This window comes from Pinus tabuliformis, chromosome 9 (genome assembly GCF_031772625.1).
Source record: "Pinus tabuliformis cultivar Carrire ecotype Pingquan chromosome 9, CPIR1, whole genome shotgun sequence".
In the NCBI taxonomy this organism is placed as follows: domain Eukaryota; kingdom Viridiplantae; phylum Streptophyta; class Pinopsida; order Pinales; family Pinaceae; genus Pinus; species Pinus tabuliformis.
In genome coordinates this window covers 538571008-538594585 of record NC_142307.1, presented here as the reverse complement: position 1 = coordinate 538594585, position 23578 = coordinate 538571008, and the positions used below count along the sequence as shown (strand labels likewise).

The window sequence follows — 23578 nt, the reverse complement described above, 5'->3', positions numbered from 1 at the left end:
TCTCCTGCACATACCTCTTCGTCCACAAAGTCTCAATTATAACACCAATACTCAGAGAAATAACAGACTATCAGAGCACTCATGAAACCCCCTGTTCTCCCGCACATACCCCATTTTCCAAACTTTTTATCATCCCGATGTTTATCCTCTAATAAATATAAAACTCATATACTTCCAATATAACACAAATGCATATGTGTGGGACTTCTGAGAAAATCCATTTTGCGCAAAAAACTCACATATTAACGTTAATAGTTTAACATTAATTTCCCTATGCACCACCCATTCTCCCCCACAAACCTAGTCCTCTGCACATTAAAATCTCTCCACAATCAAACATAAAAATATTAATTAGTATATTCTCCCACATATATCACGTCCTCCAAAAATATTCATAGCTCTAAAATCAAATCTCTACGCACATTGTCTCTCGCACATACTTTGTCCTTTGCATAGTAAAAACTCCGCACAAGGAAAGATTTTGACATTAATTTCGTCATTGTTGAATAAAGTTCCATATGCACCCCCGTTTTCTTGCACATACTCCATCTCTCTGCACAAAGAAATATTTTAACATTATTTTTATCCTTGTGAATTAAAGTTCCATGTGCACCCTTGTTCTCTTGCATATACCTTGTCCTATGCACAGTAAAATCTATGCAAAATAAAGCATAATAATATTACTTGTTCTCTCGCACATACCCTGTCCTTCGTAACAATTCATATGATATACGATGTGGAAATTTTTAAAAGTATCGCTTCCCAACGAAATATTAAGTGGAGATTTGTATAGCCCCTATCTCACTCGCTCCCCATCAGAGCACTCATGGATGGAATGATGTTATGAAACCAACTCACAAAAAGATAGAAAAGAGAGATAAATGCCTTAGAATTCAGCCTCTTCGAGGGGGCAACCTTCTTTACATTACACAAATGAAAAATTCTTGGATGATACAAATGACAAGACCTCCTTTCTATATATAGGAGTCTAAGGGGTCATAATATAATCAGAGCCGACATAACAATAATAATGTAAGGGCACAATAATAACAATAGTGGGCTTCTATGGGGCACAATAATAACAATAGTGGGCTTCTATGGGGCACAATAATAACAATATGGGGACTACATGGGTAGAACAATATAATAAGGGGGTTGTACTAATAACAATAAGGGGTTACACTAGTAGTATAGGGGCCTAACATGCCCCTCTCCTTCAAAAAGTTTTGTCCTCAACGCTTGAGTGGTTCTTGATGCTTCTGTATATAAATCTTGTCATTCCATGTGAAATATTCAGTGGGTAAATTCTTCCACTTGATGAGATGCTTTGAAATTGACCGATTTTGTAGCTGTTGACTTCTCGGTTCTGTAAATGCTTCAGGTTCCAATATGATTTTTCCTTCCTTGTCAAGTTTGGCAATATTGTTGGAACTGGGATAATCGGAAACTTTTGAATGAGTTCCCATCCTACTTCGCCATTCTTCCATTCATACATTTATTTGTTTATCAAATTTGGTTGGAAAATTATACCAACCTCTACCATTTATGCAACCATATGTTCAATTTCACTCCTTTGGGCATATGGATATCTATAAGGCTTGACGTTTGGAGGAGCACTTCCTGGAATAAAATGAATAGCATGATCATGATCATGAATACGTGGGAGACCTTCGGGAGTCTCAAATACCTTGGAATGATTGTTCAAGACTTTTTGGAGATCTGGAGAAATACATGTTTTCGATGTGCAAACCGTTAGCGAACATAATTGTGCAATTACGCCTCGTTGTTCTTTCTTTAGAAGCTTTGTCATTCTTTCAGAGCTGATTATTTTTCCTGGTTTCCCCGTGATACCCCTTAATTCAACTTCCTTTCCTTTCGGAGAAAATTTCATAAAAAGTTCTTGAAAATTAAAAGCTATTGTACCCAAGGATTGTAGCCATTGGACTCCTAGTATAACATCAATACCACCCTTTGGAACATAAAGCATTGGGCTATTCAATACATATTCTCCCATGGATAGCTTGATATTATGGCACTTTCCAGAGCAATTTATGGTTAACCAATGTAAACTTTGAAACGGGAACTGATATTGTACTTTGAAACGGGAACTGATATTGTTACCGGTTTTGTAGAGATAGCAAAAAAGTGACTCGATTTTGAAAAGGGGTGATGCATAACACACATGTTTTTTTAGAGCATATTTTTTGGTACTATAAATTTTTTTATGTACATTGCGTTTTAGAATGGTAGTGATTTGGATGTTGATTTATAAAAATGGTAATTCTACACCATGCCCTTTTTTTAAAAGGCTTTTTTTTTTTTTTTTTAATGTATGAAATGTAAATAATTATTTTGTAAATTTAATAATTTTGGAAGTGGTCTTCTTCTTCATATTTTCTTGTTTTTATTTTTATGTTTACTTTTATTGTAGTGAGGTTTTTATTGTTTTGCATATTTAAAGAAGAAGGTTGATATTTTGCATTTTTGATATTCTACATATTTATACATCGTTAATTAAATTTTCAATCCACATGAAATAATTGTCTCTAAAAAACATATATAAAAAAAAAACAAAAATAAAAAATAAAAAATGTTAAAAAAAATTATCTCATAAACCATAAAAGAATTTGGAAATATATATATATATATATATATATATATATATATATATATATATATAAGTAAAAATAGAGAAATTAAAAAAAAAAAAAAAAAACATTAGTAAAGACGAGGAAAAAAAATTAAAAACAAACTAGTTAAAAAAAAAAAAATAGTGGGAAAGAAACACCCTTAAATTATAAAAAAAAGACCAAAAAAATATGAAAATATTAAAAAATATATTATTATTAACTTTTTTTAAAACAATTTTTTTCTTCTTATTTAAAAAAAAAATCATTAAAAAAATTTTAATTTTTTTTTAAACGAATTAAAAATTTTAATTTAAAATTTATAACTTTTAAAAAGTTATTTAAAGAAAAAAATTTAAATTTAAAAAAAAAAATTATGGATTTTTTTAAAAACAATTATTTTTATTTTTTTAAATAATTATTATATTAATTTTTTTTAAACAGCTTTTTTTTCTTATTAAAAAAAAAAAACATTAAAAAAATTTTAAACCGATAAAAATTTTTAATTTAAAATTTAAAAATTTAAAAAATTTATTTTAAAAAAAATCATTTTTTAATGCCCCGCCGCCCGTGGTGGCATGGCTGTGGGTGGAGGGCAGGCCCTCTGCACATAAACACGCCACCACGAGGGGCGGGCGTCCGATTCCCGGAAGCGGACGCCCGCCCCCCGTGGTGGCGTGGCTATGGGCAGAGGGCCTGCGCGCAGGCCCCTCCGCCCACGACCGTGCCACCACGAGAGGCGGGGCTTTAAAAAATTATTATTATTATTTAATATAATAATTATTTTTTAAATAAGAAAAAGAAATTGTTTTTAAAAAAATCCATAAAATTTTTTTAAAATTTTAAATTTTTTTTATTTTAAATAAATTTTAAAAATTTTAAAATTTTAAATTAAAAATTTGAATTCGTTTAAAAAAAATTTAAAAATTTTTAATGATTTTTTTTTTAATAAAATTTTAATAAGAAAAAAATTTGTTTAAAAAAAAAGCTAATAATAATAATTTTTTTTAACAAAAAAAATTGTTAAAAAAACAAATTAATTTTAAAAGTTTTTTGGTTTTTTAAAATAATTTTCATATATATATATATATATATATATATATATATATATATATATATATTTTTTTTCTATAATTTGAGTTTATTTTTGTTTTTTTTTTTAATATTAATTTTACTAGTTTTTTAATCTTCTTCGTTAACTTTTTACTTTTACTTTTATTTTATTTTATTAGTTATTATTATTATTATTATTAAACTAGTTTGTTTTTATTTATTTTTCTCTAGTTTTTGGTAATGTTTTTTTTCAATTTCTCTATTTTTACTTACTTAATTATATATATATATATATATATATATATATATATATATATATATAATTTAATTCTTATTTTTATTTTTATTTTTTATTTTTTTCCAAATTCTTTTATGGTTTATGAGATAATTTTTTTTAACATTTTTTGTTTTTTACTTTTGCCATATATCTACACACACACACACACACACACACACACACACACACATATATATATATGTGTGTGTGTGTGTGTGTGTGTTTTTTTAAGTAATCAACATTTTTTTTTTGACAATAACGGTTAATTTTATTTAGGGCGGCAAACAAGCTGCCGCATGCTCTTACAATACAGCGAAGTTAGAGACAGAGTCCTGAAGAAATCTGTTTGGGTTTGGGTTTGTTCGCCTCTCATCCGGAATTTTACCAGTCCGCCCGATGTTCGGAATCCGTGTTTTGAACGATTTGTCGACTTTGACCTGAATTCCCTCAGAGCTGGCTGTTGGACAGGGTGGAACAACGCACAGAGCCAGAGGACTTCCTTGGGCGAATCCTGATCTTGCTGTACATAAGGGCATCGGTGCTATTGATTGGAGGAGGAACCTGATTATCCACGTCTACTTTGGAGAGACTGCTTCTGCAACGAGGAGCTTCATCGCAGTTTTTGCATCGCACAGAGGTTGCTGCCTTTCGGAGATGAGAATCTCTGATTATGCTGAGCACGGCCTTCCGATTTGAATGTAAAGTAAAGATCAAAACTGGAACTGAGTTGCCCCCTTGAAGGTCCTTTGTGGGCTCTTGAAAAGCAGGTACTCGACAGGAAACAGAGGCCATTGAAAGGAAGACTGAGATCAGGCCTGAGACCACCGTTTTAATTAGTTTGAATATACAGTGAGATGAGGTCCCGTAGAGCAGGGTAATGAGGAGAAAAGAGATAGCCCTTAGATCAAATAGGATAGGAGGTCTGGTCAGCAGATACATTAAGGAATGGAGCATGAAGATTCAATCGAGTTGACCACCAGAGATCTCCGAGTACAGAGGGAGCCAAGATTGGCCTCCATATCAGCTTGAGTGTTGAGATTCCTTAGAATGTGGAAGAAGGAAATTTTATTGAACTTGGGCAGTAATAGCCGGATTTTTTTGATAATAGTGGCTAAATGAACCTGATGGGAGGTCTTAGGGTAGAGCAGTGCCTGGATGATAAGTCTAGAATCTCCAAAGACAGTGAGAGAGAGGATATTTCTATTAATCGCCAGATTCAGCCCCTGCCACAGTGCAAGAGCCTCCGCTCTATTGTTGGCTTCGATTCCCAGACCCCAATGGAACCACAATTCCGGAGAACCTCCAGGACTCAGAATAACTACACCACTGCCAGCAACCCCAGGGTTTCCTTTAGAGGCCCCGTCGAAGAAAAAACAGTGATCGTCCTGGGCCGATCTCCATTTAATGAACTCCAATTCTTCCAGCCTAATCTCCCAGTTGGCATGGGCGAATGCAGGAGGCAAGGACCTTTCCTTCAAATTTGGAACCAGATTTTTGAGCCATTGCTCCTCCTCTTTGACTAGACTCATTTCATTCCTTGGGGAGGTATTGGCTTCCAAAGCCTTGCCCAGCAAAGCTTTGATTTTAGAAATAACTCTTATAGAAGTGCAGCTTTCTTCTCGGAAAATTCTATTATTCCTTTCCAACCACAGTTTCCAGCAGATGAATTTAGGGATCCACATCCAAGTTGTTTTAAGAAGACTTTTTTTTTTAAGGCAGAAGGGAGATAAACTGGCCCAAGTTCGGAACAGAGAAGGAATGCTATCTGGGAAATCAAGGTTAGCTGGATCTAACAACAGAACTCCCCTAAAGGGTGGGAGCTTGAGGAAGAGATATGGCTAGGGTTTGGAGACGAGGGTTTCGGGCGGAACCGCGTTCAGGTCACGGGTAGGCAGTTTGCAGACAGTTTCCGTAAACAGTTGAAGGCGCAGGAAGCATCTCCCGGGTGACTGGCAGCTGGAGGTCGGCGTTTTGTTTGGTGTAAGTGTTTTTGTTCGGTGAAAAACCATTACAGTAGCTGCAGACTTTCCGTTTTATTCCGTTTACAAGAGATTAGGGTAAAGGCGCCTGTCACTTTGACCGTTTTGCTGTCGTTTTTCTCGGAACGGTTACCCTAACCATGGTTAATCCCAACGAATTGGTGGATCTGGACCCGGAATTGGAAGACATTCTCTCAATGTGGGGGAAGGAACCCACAGTTCAAAACGTGGAACAGTATTTTGGAGCTTTTGAGCTGTCGAGGTTGGAGTCCTTTTCACAGGAGGTTAAACCATCTTTTCTGCATCAAAGTAAGGATCCTGGCAGAGAAGCCTCTAGATTTCGAAACCAGGCTTCCTACAAGCAGGTGGTAAGGGAGAATGCGACGGATGGGTTGATAGTAGGTGCTCCTTCTTCTGATCCAAAGGGCAAAGCAGAAACAAGCCGGATTTTTCCATCAAAGGGTTTTGAAGATTTCTCAAATTTGGGGCTCTCTTCAGGCCTCGGCTCTACAAGGGTTTCTGGTGGTTTTCCTCCGCTCTCTAGGGTTTCTCTGCAAAAAGAATCCCCTTTACCAAAAGAAAGCTCTGCAGGAGGTTTCGTAGGCCAATCCGACAGCTTAGTAGGAGAGCGGGGAGGTCTCGATGGTGCGGCGGCTGGTCATCTTTTTTCAGGGACCCCTGATCCCGTTTTCTCTGCTCATGTTCAGTCACAGCCGGAGATAGATTTCCCTGCGGATTCGGCACAGGAGGAACCAGAATGGACCGACGGTCGCGGGGAAACTAGGGCCTCTGCGGAAGAGTTAAGGAATAAAGGGGCGAAAAGAAAACCCCAAAGGCCAATTGGATCTCAGGAGATTGAAGGGAACTTAGTCCTAGGTATGGAGGTCTCTATAGAAGAAACCCTAGCCGTTGCAGAATGCACCCTAGTCGGAAGGGCAAGAGGAAAGAAATTTTCGTCGGAATTTCTTCAAGCATGGGGTGAAAATTGTTTCGTCTCTGATAGACCTTTTCAGTTCGAGGCACAATGTTTAGCGAAAGGGTGGTTCAAGTTCAGTTTCGAGGACAAGGAGTCGGCAGAGTGGGTGCTTGAACGAAACTGGAATATAGGGAACATTCCGGTTTTGCTGAAAAAATGGAGCCCCCTTTTTGATGCTATCAAAGAGAGGACTGATGAGTTCCCAGTATGGGTGAGAGCCCCGGGTCTCCCCTCATTTCTATGGACAAAAGCTGTGTTCAAAGCCATCGGAAACAGATTGGGATCCTTCCTGGAAGCAGATATGTCTTTTTTGGAGACGAAGAACAGAGCGATGGCCCGCATTCTGGTAAGCCTAAACCCGAGCAGAGGTCTGGCCCAAAAAATCAATTTACAATACAAAGAGTATGTGTTCGAACAGATTTTGGATTATGAGCACTTGCCGTTTAGGTGTCACCGTTGTCATGAGTATGGGCACCTTGCAAAGGATTGTCTGCTGTTCAAAAGAAGGAGACGCTTTCGGAGGACCTCTGTTTTTAGAGAACCAATTTTCAGTCATCCTCAAGCGCCTCAGGAGAATGAAGACTTGGCGAAGCAGACAACAGAAGCAATGGAGATCGAGGAGACTCTAAAAGGGCCAGTATCTGAAGACCCCCATACCCAAGAGGCTGCACAGACCACTGAATCGCATCCAGCGGAAGCAGTGGAGGAGATCGCAAAGGTCACACCCGAAGAACAAAATCCTCTCAGCGATCCTGAAAAGGGCATGTGCCCAGATCCCCCTCTTTCTTCTCTTAAACCTCCTGAGCTTGAGTCAGTTTCTATGCATGTTTTGCCTTCAAACTTTCCCTCTCATTTCATTGGCATAAACGAGAATATGGAACCTGAAAAAACCTCTCCTGATGTAGACTCTATTTTGGCTGCCATGTCGTCTCTTGATTTGAATTGTGAAGATATGTGGCCCCCTCTTGCCCCCCATGTTCCTCACACCCCGTGCCCCTACAACCTTAGATCAAAGGGAGGGAATTCTGGGCTGTCGAATGTAATTGGAGGCTTAGGACAGTCGACCTCTCAGTTTTATGCCAAAAATAAGAGAGGTAGAAAATCAGACCTATCTAAGGCAAAACTTAAAGCTAAGCTGGACGTAGCAGACGGTAAACAATACTCTATCCCTAGGGTTCTTAGAGCAGCGCAGTCCCCTGTCTCTGTTATCAAATGATTCTGTCATCCTGGAATTGTAGAGGTTTGGCCAGTAAACCTAAAAAATTGGCCCTGAAAGATTGGATCATTAATTCAAAAGTGGATATTCTTTTTCTGCAAGAAACTTTGGGGAAGGCTAATGAGGTAGAAACAATGTTAAAGGCTCTCTTGCCAGGATGGACCTTTTCTGCAATAGATTCATCAGGCCACTCGGGGGGTCTAGCAATTGGGTTTAAAGAAGGTCGAATTAAGGTCATTAATCAATGGGGGATGAAACAAGTTATGGGCATGGAGGTTTTTTCTCCTGATTTCACCCATCCCATCACACTTGTAAACATTTATGGCCCCTGTCAAGGAAGGGAGAATTTCTGGGATGATTTGATGACAAAATCTTTGATGAAGTCTTCCTTGTCGATTGTGGGGGGTGATCTAAACTTTTCTATAGGCAGAGCAGAAGCATGGGGTCCATCAGCTAGGGAAGACCCTCTGTCGGATTTTTTCCTCAATCTTCTCTTGGAAAACAACCTCATAGATCCTGCCCCGGTCAAACTCAAGCCTACCTGGAGGAACAGAAGAGTAGGGGAGGATCGGATCGCCAAAAGATTAGATCGCTTTCTGCTATCTGAGGACCTAATCTCTAAAGCTCCTATTTTCAGACAGTGGGTTGAGGAAATAGGCAACTCAGATCATTTCCCTATCTTTCTAGATCTCTCTTTCCCTCCCCCAAAGCCTCCTTCCCCCTTTAAATTCAACTCCTCATGGCTTCAAGATCCATCTTTCAATAATCTCTTTAAGGAAACGTGGATCCATCCTGACAGAAATGCAAGAGAGGAAAAAAGCTTCCTGTTCATGGAGAATCTCAAAAGATTGAAGAAAGCGACAATATCATGGGCAAAGGACAGGAAACTGAAACAGAATGAAGAACTGTTTGGAATCAGGGAGGAGTTGAAGCTTCTGGAGAGCACTGAGGAAGATGGATATATTTCGCAGACTTCAAAGGATAGAATCCTTCATCTGGAGAAGCTCCAAAACAAAATCCTCTTGGACAAGGAAGAAGAATGGAGGCTTAAGAGTAGGGAAATATGGCTAAAATCAGGGGATGAAAATACTAGTTTTTTTCATAACTATGCAAAAGGAAGAAAATCTGTAAATACCATTTGGAGCCTTAATAATGAAGAAGGAAGGAAGGTCAGTTCCTTTTCAGATCTCTCTGGTTTAGGACAGAGGCACTTCCAGAAAATTTTCTCAGATCCGGAAGGCCACCATAGCAGAAGTCATAAGAACAGCCCAATGCTTCCCAAGATTCGTTGAGGAGGAAGAAGCAGAAGAGCTATCAATCCCTGTGTCCAAGGAGGAGGTTGAAGCTGCTATGAAACTTATGGCCAAAGACAAAAGTCCAGGACCTGATGGCTGGACTATTGAACTTTTTCTCTCCTTCTTCGACCAAATAGGCTCTGAAATTACTGATGTAGTAGAAGAATCAAGACAGAAAGGAGAAGTCTATAGGCCTTTCAATTCAACTTTTATTGCTCTCATACCTAAGAAGGATGATCCGGAGAGCTTTGAAGATTTCAGACCAATCTCCTTGTGTAATTGTATTTACAAGATCATTGCTAAGGTAATAGCTATCAGAGTTGTTCCTATCCTGTCAAGAAACATCTCAATGGAACAATTTGGTTTTTTGGATGGAAGACAAATTCATGAAGCCATTGGAGTAGCCCAGGAGGTAATTCACAGTGTTAGACAAAAGAAAAAGAAGGGAGCGGAACTCAAAATAGATCTTTCCAAAGCATATGATCAAATAAGCTGGCTCTACCTCCGGATGCTGCTTACTCATTTGGGCTTCAACTATTCTTTTATTAGCTGGATAATGGGATGTATCACAAATGTCAGTTTTGCAGTTCTGATCAATGGAGCAGCCTCCCCTTTTTTCAATAGCCAAAGAGGCCTCAGGCAAGGCTGTCCTTTATCCCCTCTCCTGTTTCTACTAGTGGCAGAAGGGCTAAGCAGACTGATTCATAAAGCCAGAAGAGAGGAGAAGGTAAAAGGTATTGAGGTAGCTATTAATCTTTTTATCACTCACCTGCTTTTTGTCGATGATATATTGATTTTCACCAATGGATCTTATAATGAACTTAAGGAGTTAAAATGCATTTTCGATCTATTTCTGAAAGCTACTGGAATGCAGATAAACTCTAGGAAATCTCAAGTTTGTGTGGCAGATTTTGACAGAAGAGAAAGATCCAGGATGGCTAATCTTTTCCCCTTCCAACATCAGCCTCTGGACTCCCCTTTCAAATATCTGGGGTTTTGGCTAAAGCCGACAGCTTATAAAAAAGAGGACTGGAACTGGCTCATAGCAAAGCTAGAAGCCAGAATTTCACATTGGAGTTTCAAGTGGCTCTCCAGAGCTGGCAGATTGACCCTCATAAAATCTGTTTTGTTAGCCATTCCAGTATACTGGGCAGCTTTAACCTGGGTCCCCAAAGGAGTGATGGAGAAAATCAGAAGAATGTGTTGCAGATTTCTATGGGCAGGTTCCAAAGAATCCTCCGTCTTACCCTGGGTGGCATGGGATAAGGTGGCTAGACCAAAAGACTGGGGAGGATGGGGAATAAAAAGGCTCCCTGAGTTCAGCCTTTCTCTAGCAGCTAAATCAGGCTGGAGATTAATCTCGATGGAGAATCTTTGGACAAAGGTGGTTAAAAGGAAGCACATTGATCCCGCTGCTTTGGAAGACTGGATTCAGAGCCAAGATAAGAAAATGAAGAATATCTCAGTCATCTGGAAGGCCACGGTGGAGGCCTTCTCTGTGATTGAACAAGGTCTGGCATGGAAAGTGGGAGATGGAAGACATATCAGAATCGGCAGGGACCCATGGGTAGGTTGTAATGAAGCTTACGCTTTGTCACCTAGTTTTCTCAGACATCTTGATAGTAAAGGAATTAAAACTCTAAATCAGGTGGAGAAACTAGGCCACTCTACCATATGGGGTCAGGCTTGGAAGAATGATGAAGACCTAGGAATTAATATCAGATGGAAGAATGAATGGGTCTCTTACATCCAAGAACTGCATCGCTCAAATGTTAGGCTAAAAGACGAACCAGATCGTCTGATTTGGGTGCAAGGCAAAACAGGAGAATACTCCCCAAAAGATGGATATACTTTCTTAATGGAAAAGAAAGGCTGGGGAATACCAGACTGGTGGGCGAAAAACATATGGAAATTAAAATGCCCAGCTAAGGCCAGGATTTTCCTATGGTGCATTCTCAAAAGAAAGGTCGCAACTTGGGACATTCTACAAGCCAGATACCTAGTTGGGCCTGGGAGGTGCCCCTTATGCAAGTCAGAAGAGGAATCAATCAGACATCTCTTTACAGCATGTGTAGTCTCTCAAAAAATTTGGGAGGAGGTAACCTGTTTGCTTAAGGTAAAAGCTCAGTGGGGATTAGATCCTTTGGAAGAGGCTTGGAGGAAATGGTGGCAAAGCTATCCGGAGGGAAACATGAGAAATTTGCCTCTTATTTTCTTTTGGGGTGTATGGTTAGCAAGGAACAAAAGTTTGTTTCAAGACAAGGACACTCCCACAGCCACCATTGCCATAAATTGTGCTGCCATTTACTCTGCCATCCCGATCCCTGATGCTAAAAATATTCAAAAGAAACAAAAGCCTGTTTCTATCTTGGAGGGCATTCCTTGGGCCTTTTTTGACGGGGCATCCCAGAATAACAAGGCTGGAGCAGGCCTGTGCATTCACTTGAACCCTGATCATACTTTAAAAGCATCTGTAGGGCTAGGACCTGGTACAAACAACTATGCTGAGCTGTCTGCCTTGCGCCTTCTCCTATGCTGGTTACTTCAAAGAAATATCTTCACAATTCAAATCTTCGGAGACTCTCTGAATGTCATAAAATGGGTTAATGGAAATGCATCTTGTCAAAACCAGATTCTGAAGACTCTTGTTGAAGAAATTATGTTTTTAAAGTCATCTTTTAACAGTTTTACTATTTGCCACATCTACAGGGACAAAAACGAGGAGGCAGACCAGCTTTCTAAGGCTGGTTTACAACAAGTTTTGGGCAGCTGGTCAATAATAGAAACCAGACAGGGGTAGTCCTTCACTTCACATCAGCCCCCTTTTGCTCCTCCACAGTGATCGAGGCACCTCTCTTCTTTTTTGACAGCAAATCCACAGGCACAATGAATTAATTTGTTTACAGTTCTCTCCACTTTTTCTGATATCTTTATCACGAGCTCTAAAAACAGTTAAACAAAAAACCTTTTTGTACAGCATACAGATGTTTAACATAGTCTTATCACAATCTTGTAAGGGGTTGTTTTCCTTCTCTGAAGGAGACCCCGGAGTATGCATAATATGGTTTGTATTTAAGCCTCCTGAAGGGAGGAAGACTACTCATGTTTTTCTCAGCAGTATCAGGACATAACTTATCCTCCACAATCAGTCAAAAAAGGACTGAGATTTTTGTTTGGTTTTTACTTTTAAGAAGAACAAAACAGCACACATGGGAGCCATTGGGCATGCTCAAGGTCTCAACAGAATGTAAACTTTTTATATGCTTAATAAAAAGTTTTGCTTTTTTCCTCGGAAAAAAAAACAACAGAACTCCCCTCCAGACTTCTTGAGCAAAGGGACAAAGCAACAACAGGTGATTGATAGTTTCTTCATCAGACAAGAAAAGTGGACATCTGGAAGGCCCTTCCATCCCTCGTCTACGCAAATTATCTCTGGTAAGAATGCTTTGGTGTGCAACAGTCCAACAGAAGAAGTCAATTTTGGGGAGAGATGGGAAATCGCATATAAATTTCCATTGAGCTGGATTAGGTGGAGCATATGGGACAGCCATAATTCTTTTATAACCTTCCGAAACAGTGTAAGAGCCAGAGAGGGAGCCCCAACCTCTTTTGTCTTTAGTAGTGGCCTTTGAAGGATATTTTCCTTGGAGTAGATCTAACAGTAAAGAAGCTTCCCCCTGCAACATAATGGGGACCTCCCCCAGATTCCAACAGTCCCAGGTTCTATCAGGAGCTTCCTTCCAATTCAATATATCCCACAGAGTGTGCAAATTGCAAGACTGAAGCCAATCTTTGATGTTTGCAAGACCTTCCACTTGGTTCAATGGTTGATCACCCAAAATCGAGTCATCCCAGATTTTGATTTTTCTTCCATTACCAGGGATCCAATAAATATAATGGCTGAATTGCTCCCTAGCAGAACTGCAAAGATTGAAGATCGGGGATCCTTTTAGAGATCTTGGGGGCTTATCCAGGCATCTCAAGCGTTGCCCTTGGAAGTATTTCTTCCAAATGACTCTTTTACTCCAGCTAGATTTTCCAGAGACTAAATTCCACAGAATCTTGGATCCCAAAGCAAGATTTTGAGCAGCCAAGTTACGCAGATGGAGGCCTCCTTCCAGATATGGTCTTTTGAGAGTTTCCCAATTCACTAAATGGATCCTTCTATCGTTGTTATTCCCACCTTCCCACAGGAATCTTCTCAACAGACTGTCCAATTTGCTGAGAAAGGTTTTGGGGGCAAGGAGAATAGAGTTTTGATATAGAGGCATACTTATAAGGACCGATTTCATAAGGGTGACTTTCCCTGCATTATTCAGCCAAGAGGCACCCCAAGCTTGGATTCTATTCTTTATCTTATCGAGCAGTGGCAGCCAATGAGCAACTTTAGGCTTAGATTTGAAGATTGGGATCCCGAGGTATTTAAATGACTCCCAATTTCGAATTCCATCCATTTCTAAAAGTCTTGCAATATCAGACAGCTCCTTGATCAAGCAGTTCCAGCCATAGATAGAGCATTTTCGATAGTTGATTTTGCTGCCCGAGATCAACCTGTAAATGTCCAGCTCCCTCTTGAAGGATCTGGCAGAGATTATGCTGGCTCCTCCGAGCAACAAGGTGTCATCGGCGAACTGGGCATGGTTAATGTCTTTCACCTTGTGAGTAGTTCTGAGGCCAGGCAGAGTATGATTCTGCTGATTATGATCGAGTTGGAAACTGAGCACCGAGGCCTGAACAGCATATAGGAGTGGAGACAGAGGACATCCTTGTCTCAGGCCCCTAGAGGCTTGGAAGAAGTCAGTAGAACGGCCATTGACCAATGGCGCGATCCATGGTGAGGCAATACAAGCTTTCACCCAATTTATGAAGTCTGTTGAGAAGCCTAGCTTCTTCATCACAGTGAACAAAAATTCATATCTCACCCTATCAAATGCGTTAGCCAGATCGAGCTTAATAACCATACCTTTCTCGTTTCTTTGGCAGCTAGAGTGAACTGCTTCTTGCACCAGCACAATGTTGTCCAATATCTTTCTTCCTTTTATGAATCCGCCTTGATTTTCAGGGATAATGTCTGGCAGTATGTTTTTAAGCCTATTGGCTATTATTTTCGAGACCAACTTATAACTGGAATTGCACAGGGATATTGGCCTAAATCTGCTGAAGTCTGAGGTGCCTTTCTCTTTTGGGATCAAGGCGAGAAAGGCCGAGTTGATGCCACCGCCCAGCTTTGCACAGTTCTGGGACTTTTTGACCATTCTCAATAGGTCTTTTTTTATTGTTGACCAGCAAGTCAATAGAAACCTGACAGAGAACCCATCTGGGCTTGGGGCTTTATCAGGGTCCATGCTGTCCAGAACATCCTTTAGCTCTTCCATACTAATCGGAGTTGTCAACATGGCATTGTCCGAATCCTGAACACACTTGGGGATTAATTCAATCGGATAGGCATGAGGATCAATAGCTGGTTCTTCAGGAGCCGAATAAAGATCTTGATAGAAGGAATAAGCAGCTCTCTTAATGCCTTCGAAATCCTTAATCACAGTATTTTGGTAATGTATCTCTGAAACTGCTTTGAAATTCTTTCGGGCTTCGGCTTGCTTATGAAAGAAGCTGGTGTTTTTATCTCCGGACTGCAACCATAGATTCCTAGACTTCTGTCGCCAAAATTCTTCCTCCTCCCTGCTAGATCTATGAACCTCTTTTTGAAGCTCGACTTCTTTTTGGAGAAGACTTTGAGAAACAGGACTATGCTCCATATCTAATTGATGAGCAGCAAGCCTGTTTAGAGTTTCTTTTCTTTTGGTAGTAGGGGATTTCAATATTTTAGCCCACTCTTTAAGGTTTCTTTTTAGGACCCTGATTTTCTCTTCCCACACAAAGAATGGAGAACCGTGGACGGGCCTATTCCAGGATTCAGAGACCACCTCTTGGAATCCTTCTTACTGGATCCAAAAAGGGCTGAAACGAAAAGGAATGGGACCTAGATTGCTATCCAGGGAAAGTTCGAGGAGGATGGGCTTATGATCAGAAGTGAGATTTGGAAGAATTTTAGAGGTGGCCATAAGACCGCATGTCAGGAAATTAGTGTGGAAAAGGAATCTATCCAAACGGGCAGCAATGTGATTGGGGGCTATTCTTTTGTTGGACCAGGTGTATTTACCGGAAGATGGTTTAATATCCTCCAGGTCCCAGCCCAACATTATATCTTCAACCCATTCTCTGGCAGGGTCCCTGACAATGGAGCCTCCCTTTTTCTCATCAAGAGCAAGGGTGACATTCAGGTCACCTGCAATAATGATGTTTCCAGGATTTTGCTCTAACAGAAATGAATGAAGCGAGTTCCAACAGATTTTTTTCTCGCTTGGCAATACAGGAGCATAAACATTAAACATACTTACTTGCTGACCAGAATCCTTGTGGAGGAGCTGAGTGAAAAGCCAGTGGGGGCTACTTTTTTCTTGAATAAGATCATATATGGCGCTGTTCCAGAAGGTGGCTATTCCACCAGAAGCGCCTCTTGCACTAACCGCTCTTCCATGGCCTTTTTTCCAAAAAGCTTTACTAGAATGGAGGAGAGGAAGATCCTCCAGCTTTGTCTCCTGGATGAGGAGGATTTCAGGCGAGTATATTCTCACTATATCTTTCAAGGCTTCCTCTTTCGACCTGCTACCTAAACCTCTGCAGTTCCAGGAGACGTATTTCATTATTTACTGACTTGGGGGGATGAGGCTCCTATTGGAGCCCTGTTACTCTTGCGCCCAGATCTGGTATTCATCATTGCTTTGAGAGTTTTTTGGGAACCTTGGAGGACATCTATATAAGTTTTTTCCTCTCTCTGTTTCTTCTTGGATTTCTGCCCTCTAGTCATCTTGATAGGAGTGACTAGCAAGTTGTCAGTTTTGGAATCTCTCTCTTCTGATTCTCCCTCAGAGTCTGAGGCTCGACTGATGTGCTCTTCGTTGCCTTCATTTCCCCTCTGACAATCCTCAGCTGGTGGAACAGTTGATTCAACTTCATTTACTTTCACTTGCTTCTCCTTATTTTCTGTTTCCTCTTGGGTCTCCTTGACATCCATCTTTTCTCCTGAGGAGGAGCCATCTTTAGAAGCAGCAGCGGCTTTTGAGTTAATTTGAGGCTTCCCCATTGGAACAGAGTTGTTCTGCCCCGAAGGCTTTGGAACAGCCTTTCCCTTTCTGATTTCTTTCCATCCTTCTTCTTCAACCGTGTTCCCTGTTGAAGCTTTTGGGCAATTTCGTTGGAAGTGTCCATGCTCATGACAAGTTCGGCATTTGAAAGGCAACTGCTCGTAGTCCAGCTTCTGGTAGTGCTCCCATTCTCCAACTTTTAGTTTAATCGCTTCTGGCAGACCTGCTTCCAAATCAAATTCCACGCAGATTCTAGCGCATGTATATTGGCCCTTGTGATCAGCTTTGTCAATGAAACGACCTAGCCCATTACCAATCTTCTGCAGGGATTGATAGCTCCAACAGTGTTTCGGAAGATTAGGTAATCAAACCCAGACTGGTGCCTCCTTGGGGACATCGACAGATGGGTCAAAGTCAGGGCTCCATTTGTTAAGATATAGTCCCTGATTTCCCATGAAATACGACCCGTTTCTGAACACCAGATCGCGATCTTCTTTTGTGGTAAATTCAAAAATGAAATAGCCTCATCCCACAGCATAGCAAATCACGTTGTTTTTCAGCTGAGGTCTCCAGTTTCGCTGAATCCATTCGTCCGTGGTTTTAGTGGAAGGCCAGCGGCCCATAAACTTCCCTACCAGGCCTCTGTCAGACAGAGCAAGAGCGATTTTAATCGGTTGATCCTCTGGAAGTGCTATCTCTGATATTTCTTCAAGCTTTTTTATGAACTTCGACACCTCAGAGTTCTGGCGCTTCTTCCCTTTCTGCTTTAAGAGTCTTCGAAATGCTTCTTCAGAGAATGATGGAGGGGTGGGAGCGGACTCCCCACCCCCAGGTCCGCTCATGGCTACATCCAAGCTTGATGGCAGTGGCAAACCTAATCCCAGCTCCGCAGTTCAGAGCAGAGCGCGCACGCGATGATCCTATTCGGATATTGGTAAAAGAGCTAATCAACATATATATATATATATATATATATATATATATATATATATATATATATATATATATATATATATATATATATATATGTTGTTTTTTTAAGTAATCAACATTTTAATCTTAATTTTAGTAGTTTTTAATTAATTAATTAATTTTTTAAATCTAGTTTTTTTTTTTTGACCTACTTAATTTTTAGTTTATTTTAAATGTTATTTTTTCTTTTCCATATTTTTGTTTTTTTTTTTTTTTGCCAATTTTTTTTTATAGTTTAGAAGATATTATTATTATTATTATTTTCCATTTTTTTAGTATTTTTTTTACTATTTATTTGTTTATAATGTTTTTTTTTGTTTTTTAATTCTTATCATTAATTTTGTTTTTTTTTTTACATTTTTATGATTGATTTTTTTTTTCTTCAAGTATATATTTTAATTTATGTTTTGTTATTTTTTTTTTAACTTTTTTTTTGCTTTGTGTTTTTTCATTGTTTTAATTTTTTTATTTTTAATTTTTATTTATTTTTTATGTTTTCATTATTTCTTTTAAATTTTAATGTTTTTTTGGGTCATGATAAAATATTTTACACCATTATTTTGAAATGTTGAAATTTTACCTTTTTTTTAAATGTTTTCCCAACGTTAACACTTTTCGTTTTTAACACTGTTTTTGATGTTTTTTCGAGGTTCTTTGGCCAGAGTTCCCGTTTTGAGTTTATAGTTCCCGTTTCAAAGTTTACATTGTTGTTCCTCGACTTACAACCATTACTTGACACTCTGGTGCTGGATATAGGAAGCAATTCAATTCTTTTGCTATCTTACAATTAATAAAATTATGGGTACTACCCGAATCAATCAACACTATTACCTTTTTCTTCTTGATATGTCCTTCTATCTTTATAGTTTGAGGACTGGTAATTCCGACGAATGCATAATTACAAGATATGGTTGGATTCATTTCTTATTTCCTAGGGTTCGTTCCTGGTGAGTATCCTTTTCTTTTGATGTTTCTTGATACTTTTCTTCCTGATATTTCACTACTTGAACCTTCTTCTTCTTGATATGTCCTTCTATCTTGAGAGTTTGAGGAGTGGTAATTATTGCCAATGCTTTACAAGATATGGTTGGATTCATTTCTTCTTTCTCTGGGGTTGATTCCTCGAGTATATACTCTTCTTTTGATGTTGCTTGATCATTTTCTTCCTCCTCTCCACAATCAAGGTAAAATAATTTCTTCTCAGCACACTTATGACCTTTAATGTATTTGTTATCACAATTGTAACAAAGCCCTTTTTCTCTTTTTTCTTCCAATTGTTGTGGTGTAGCCCTTGTAGGTTGTGGAAGGCTAGGAGAAACAACACTTCCATCTTTATAGTTGTGAGGGGTAGAATTCCTTGTTTCCATAAATTTACTTTCCACTTTGTAACAAAGCACTTTTTCTCTTTTTTCTTACAATTGTTGTGGTGTTGCTCTAAAGAAGATGTTGCTCTTTGTATTCTCATAATGTGCTATAATTTCCTCTGTGAAAATTGAGCACGTAACAAGTTGTTTACGAGAACAAAGCCCTTTATACCATAAAAATTGATCTTGTTCTAAATATGAAGATGCAATACATACCTTTTGTAATAGTCGTACACCATGTAGATCAAAATATTTATCCATCTGTAGTATCCAATTTATTGGATCCTTGCCATCAAACTTTCTCATCTCGTTTTTTCTTGATTTTAGGAGCTCGATTTTGAAACGATTGTAACTCTGTAATTTTGTATCTTTAACTTTTGAAATTGCGACCTGCAGTAGCCCTCTATGTCCTCTTTCCAATGTCACCAGTGTGATCGAATTTAGATTCTCCAAGAAAGAGTTATGCACAATCTCCCAAGATGACCTGATTATATACCTTTTCAAAAGAGAAAACTTGTATGAAGCTCCACCTGTCATTGTTTTGACCTTAGGATCTAAAAAATATATACAAGAAACTACAGTCCGTCCTCTTTCTGTAACTTCTTACAAAATTTCAATCTTATGCTCAAAAAAAAAATTATGACTATTTTCCCCAGGTCACCTGTTTGGAATATAATTCGGGAGTCTGCAAAAAGGCCAACTCCCTCAGATCATATCTCCGCAAATATATCACGAAAAACTCTGAAATTTGGACCCGAGGATCAGAACGATTTCAACCCAAATGGGTTTTTTTTTTCATCTGAAACGTTGCAGAAAAAAGTTATAGCAAAAATCCCATGATAACCTGTTTGGAGCAGCGAAACCCTAGAATCCAAAGTTCTGATACCAAATGTTAGGAAAGCAGCTCACAAAAAGGTAAAAAAAGAGAGATAAACACCTTAGAATTCAGCCTCTTCGAGGGGGAAACCTCCTTTACGTTACACAAATGAACAATTCTTGGATGATACAAATGACAAGACCTCCTTTCTATATATAGGAGTCTAAGAGGTCATAATATAATTAGAGCCGACATAACAATAATAATGTAAGAGCACAATAATAACAATAGTGGGCTTCTATGGGACACAATAATAACAATATGGGGACTACATGGGTACAACAATATAATAAGGGGGTTGTACTAATAACAATAAGTGGTTACACTAGTAGTATAGGGGCCTAACAAATGACCACTCATATATATATATATATATATATATATATATATATATATATATATATATATCAATTGTCAGGAACTAACAAATACCAAAAGTAAAACACTATGGACTAGGAGAATTATCATGTCCCATCGAAAATTGTTAGGCCAATTGAAAAATAGAAATAAGATTTCTAGAAAATTATATATTTTTTTCGAATTTATGGAAAATAGAAATATTCATTATTTTTCCGAAACTTTGGTTAAAATTGCAAAATAATGAACGGTTAATGCAATTTAACCATGAGGCGAATGCTATAGTCCCTGGCCAGGTAGGGACTAATAATTATGTTTGATTTGTTAAAAAAAAACTGAGGCTAACACAATATAATAAATTTAGATATAATAAAAATATTTTTTAATAATATAGAGTTATTTTATCTATTTGATAATTATATCAAGTTAAATATTATAAAATATAATAATTTATTGAAAAAATAAAGCAATGATATTTTTTTTAATAAAATGTTTTATTTTTATTTATAAATGTTGGACTTAGAGCCAATTCCTTCAACCAAAATATATAATTTTTATAAATTATGGTTTCTATTCTCTATCATAGATAGAGATCTTTGATTTTAGAACGACTACAAAGACTTCATTTTTTACCTAGTTTGATGTGCAACTACTTTGTAACATTACTCAAGATTAAAGATATAAATTATTCTCTAAGGTAACTTGCATACAATCAACTAGTTGACATGCCAATAAAAACCAAGGCTAGATCAAGAACTAGATATCCTAAGATGCTCAAGGTTGAGATACCATCATTGTTCGATGTGTATGTTCAATTTAAATTGTGGACTCTATTTCTAAGCCAAGGCTAATACAAGAATAAGCTACTTTATATGCTTCTTGAACACAATATGGAGCTTGTCATCAATCCACAAGAAGAATAATTATGGTTACTAGTCGTTTTTTTAGAGTAACATTATAATTATAGTTACCATCCTTTTGTCAAAGTAACATTTCTCCTACAAGGCTAGTAATATCGAACCCAAAGTTGAGTGCTTACTCATTTTAATACCAAAATGGGTTTACTTGTAATCTATGAACTTTATATTATTACTCATTAAAAACACAAGTCCCAATCCAAGCCTTCTTATGGTGCTTAGGAAAGGAATAAGACAAAATAATAGTGCCTAATGCATTATTCCAACACTTACCCACTCAAAATTGAAATAAAAAATGGCAATTCCAATTGAGAGGAAGGTTATTATAACAAGCTATGATTTAATTAAATAATCTCAACCTTTAACCAACAAATAACCCACCGATAAACTCACACGCCTAGCTACCAATCCAACATCCTCAAGGATGAAAGAGAAACACCCCAAGCATGCATGCAGGAATATAACCCTTAGGAAAAAAAGACAACCTCATGTCATGATGTATACCTCCTGTATGGATTTTGTGTAGGCTCAAGAAATACCTAAATACTGTGTACAACACCTCAGAGGTGAGCAACCCTGTGTGCAACCTTTCAGGTGTGGATGTAGCGTACACTGATGGATTCAATAATGATAAAGCTTATAATCACAATTAGAAACGTGACTAATAAATTGCAATAGTCAATGTTAGTCTTAGATTTTGAAGCTCTTGCTAATCAAATGGTAGACACAACAAAGCTATTGATTCACTTTAATTTCTAATGGAAAATGAAACTATGGAATGAAAAGAAAAAAGATATAGTCATCATATCCATTCAGTTAACACAATTAAGATAGTAATACCATCCAACAACCATTAAATTATATACGACCAAAAAATTAAATACTCATAATAGATTCTCACTGTACATAAAATTAATCACATAATACACACAAAAATTTTACCTTTTAAATCCCAATGGGAAATTTGACTTCAAATGGTTGTTCAATTTTCATTTTGGCAATCTCTAGTTACAATGTGGAACATGGCTCTATGGCCATTGCAAAGCTCTTCCTTATTTGCGTTCTCTTATCATAGTCAAGAAGGATTTTTAAGAGTCAAGTTACAACTAGAGATGTGAGGTTGGGGGTATTGGGAAGGCCAAAATGTTTATCTTTCATTTCTGATACTTATCTCTTTTCTTCCATATATTCTTTGGAACTTGCATTGTATTCTCTTTTATTTATTAAGATTCATTAATTGTCGGATTGCAAAGAGATATTGAATTGTATAATCGCTCACTTGTGTTTGGATCTATTTCAGTGAATTTTGAAAAATAATTTCAAATTTACAGAAAACAAATAAATATTAAAATTGTTTTTTATTCTTTTCAAATATAACTAAATTTAATATAGGGGAAAAAATAATAATTCCATTCATTTAAAACAAAACTTGAACATACACTACCAAAAAACAATGTTTATATAAATATTTTATTAAAAAGTTCCCCTACATGGGTGACAACTAGTAATAGAGAGCAGTCAATGGGGCCCTCTTCACCCTCACCCATGTAGTACTTGGCTTAATGGAGTGTGTCAGGCAAGCCTCCCCTAGAAAATGTACGTCGAATTCTCTGGAGACGATGCAGGTTATATTTGTTCGAGTGTTTAGGTTTGGTTACTGTTGTTCGTTGGAGGTTATGGGATTGGTGGTGTTGTGAGATTTTGAGCATTTATGCCTACAAGGTGGCATTTTTGCGGTGCCATCACCTACGTTCCAAGCTACAAAGCTCAACCAAGCACTGATGTAACTGTTAATGCCAATGGGTAGACTCAATGTGATAAAGTGTGGAATTCGGGCTCGAGGTGGAAACCTTCTTCTACTTAGGGTGTTGCAACTGCCTGGCTGGATTTACAGTGCTAGAATAAGGATAGAAGAAGGTATGAATTAGAAGATGTCCTAACCATTTGATATCTAGTAAGCTTAGTCTCTCATGATTCAAGGAAAGTGATTGTGATCCATAAACTGTCGTGGATATTCCACTGGACGTTTCCTTACAACAAATTTGATAATAACATATTAAAATTATGAATTTCTACATTATTACAATTTTATTAAAAATTTAAGATCTGTAGATTTAACTGTAATTAGTGCATGCATGCGAATGAAAATTATGAAGAAAAATAGAGAACGAAAAATTAGATCACACACACACATAAGACAAAAAAATATGCTCTGGGAAACCATTTCGGGAGAAAACCTAGCTGGAAGGTGAGGTTGCTTCACTCTCTTTCTCTGTCTGGAAATATGGTTGCAGGTAAAAAGAAGTAATGCATGTAGCCTGTCAGATGCTACAGTGCATAAATACTCTCTGTGTGCTCTACCTTCTATCTCTACTAGCTATCTTTTCTCAGCTATGGAACAAAATTATCTCGAAAGAATGGAATGCCTCTTCCTCCTAGTGGCCTGATTATAACACATCCTGATAACCTATTAGTGGTTAAGTTTGACTACATCAACTCTTAACTAGAGTTACAATATACACT

General features: G+C 37.9%; 3 protein-coding genes across 3 annotated transcripts; 1 reads left to right on the top strand and 2 right to left on the bottom strand.

The window, feature by feature from the left end:
* Positions 1-4895: 4895 nt before the first annotated feature.
* On the bottom strand, positions 4896-5486 carry LOC149149642 (uncharacterized). Its single transcript, XM_089442544.1, has one exon. It carries the CDS (start codon positions 5484-5486, stop codon positions 4896-4898), a length of 591 nt encoding a protein of 196 aa, XP_089298670.1.
* A 590-nt stretch (positions 5487-6076) lies between these two features.
* On the top strand, positions 6077-12223 carry LOC149149641 (uncharacterized). Its single transcript, XM_089442543.1, has 4 exons — positions 6077-8063; positions 8153-9255; positions 9359-9727; positions 10298-12223. The coding sequence occupies exons 1-4, from the start codon at positions 6077-6079 to the stop codon at positions 12221-12223; spliced, it is 5385 nt and encodes a 1794-aa protein (XP_089298669.1).
* Positions 12224-12237: 14 nt separating this feature from the next.
* LOC149149640 (uncharacterized) lies at positions 12238-15179 on the bottom strand. The gene is made up of 3 exons (XM_089442542.1): positions 14725-15179; positions 12989-14346; positions 12238-12365 (listed from the first exon to the last, which is right to left on the bottom strand). Exons 1-3 carry the CDS (start codon positions 15177-15179, stop codon positions 12238-12240), a joined length of 1941 nt encoding a protein of 646 aa, XP_089298668.1.
* Positions 15180-23578: the final 8399 nt, after the last annotated feature.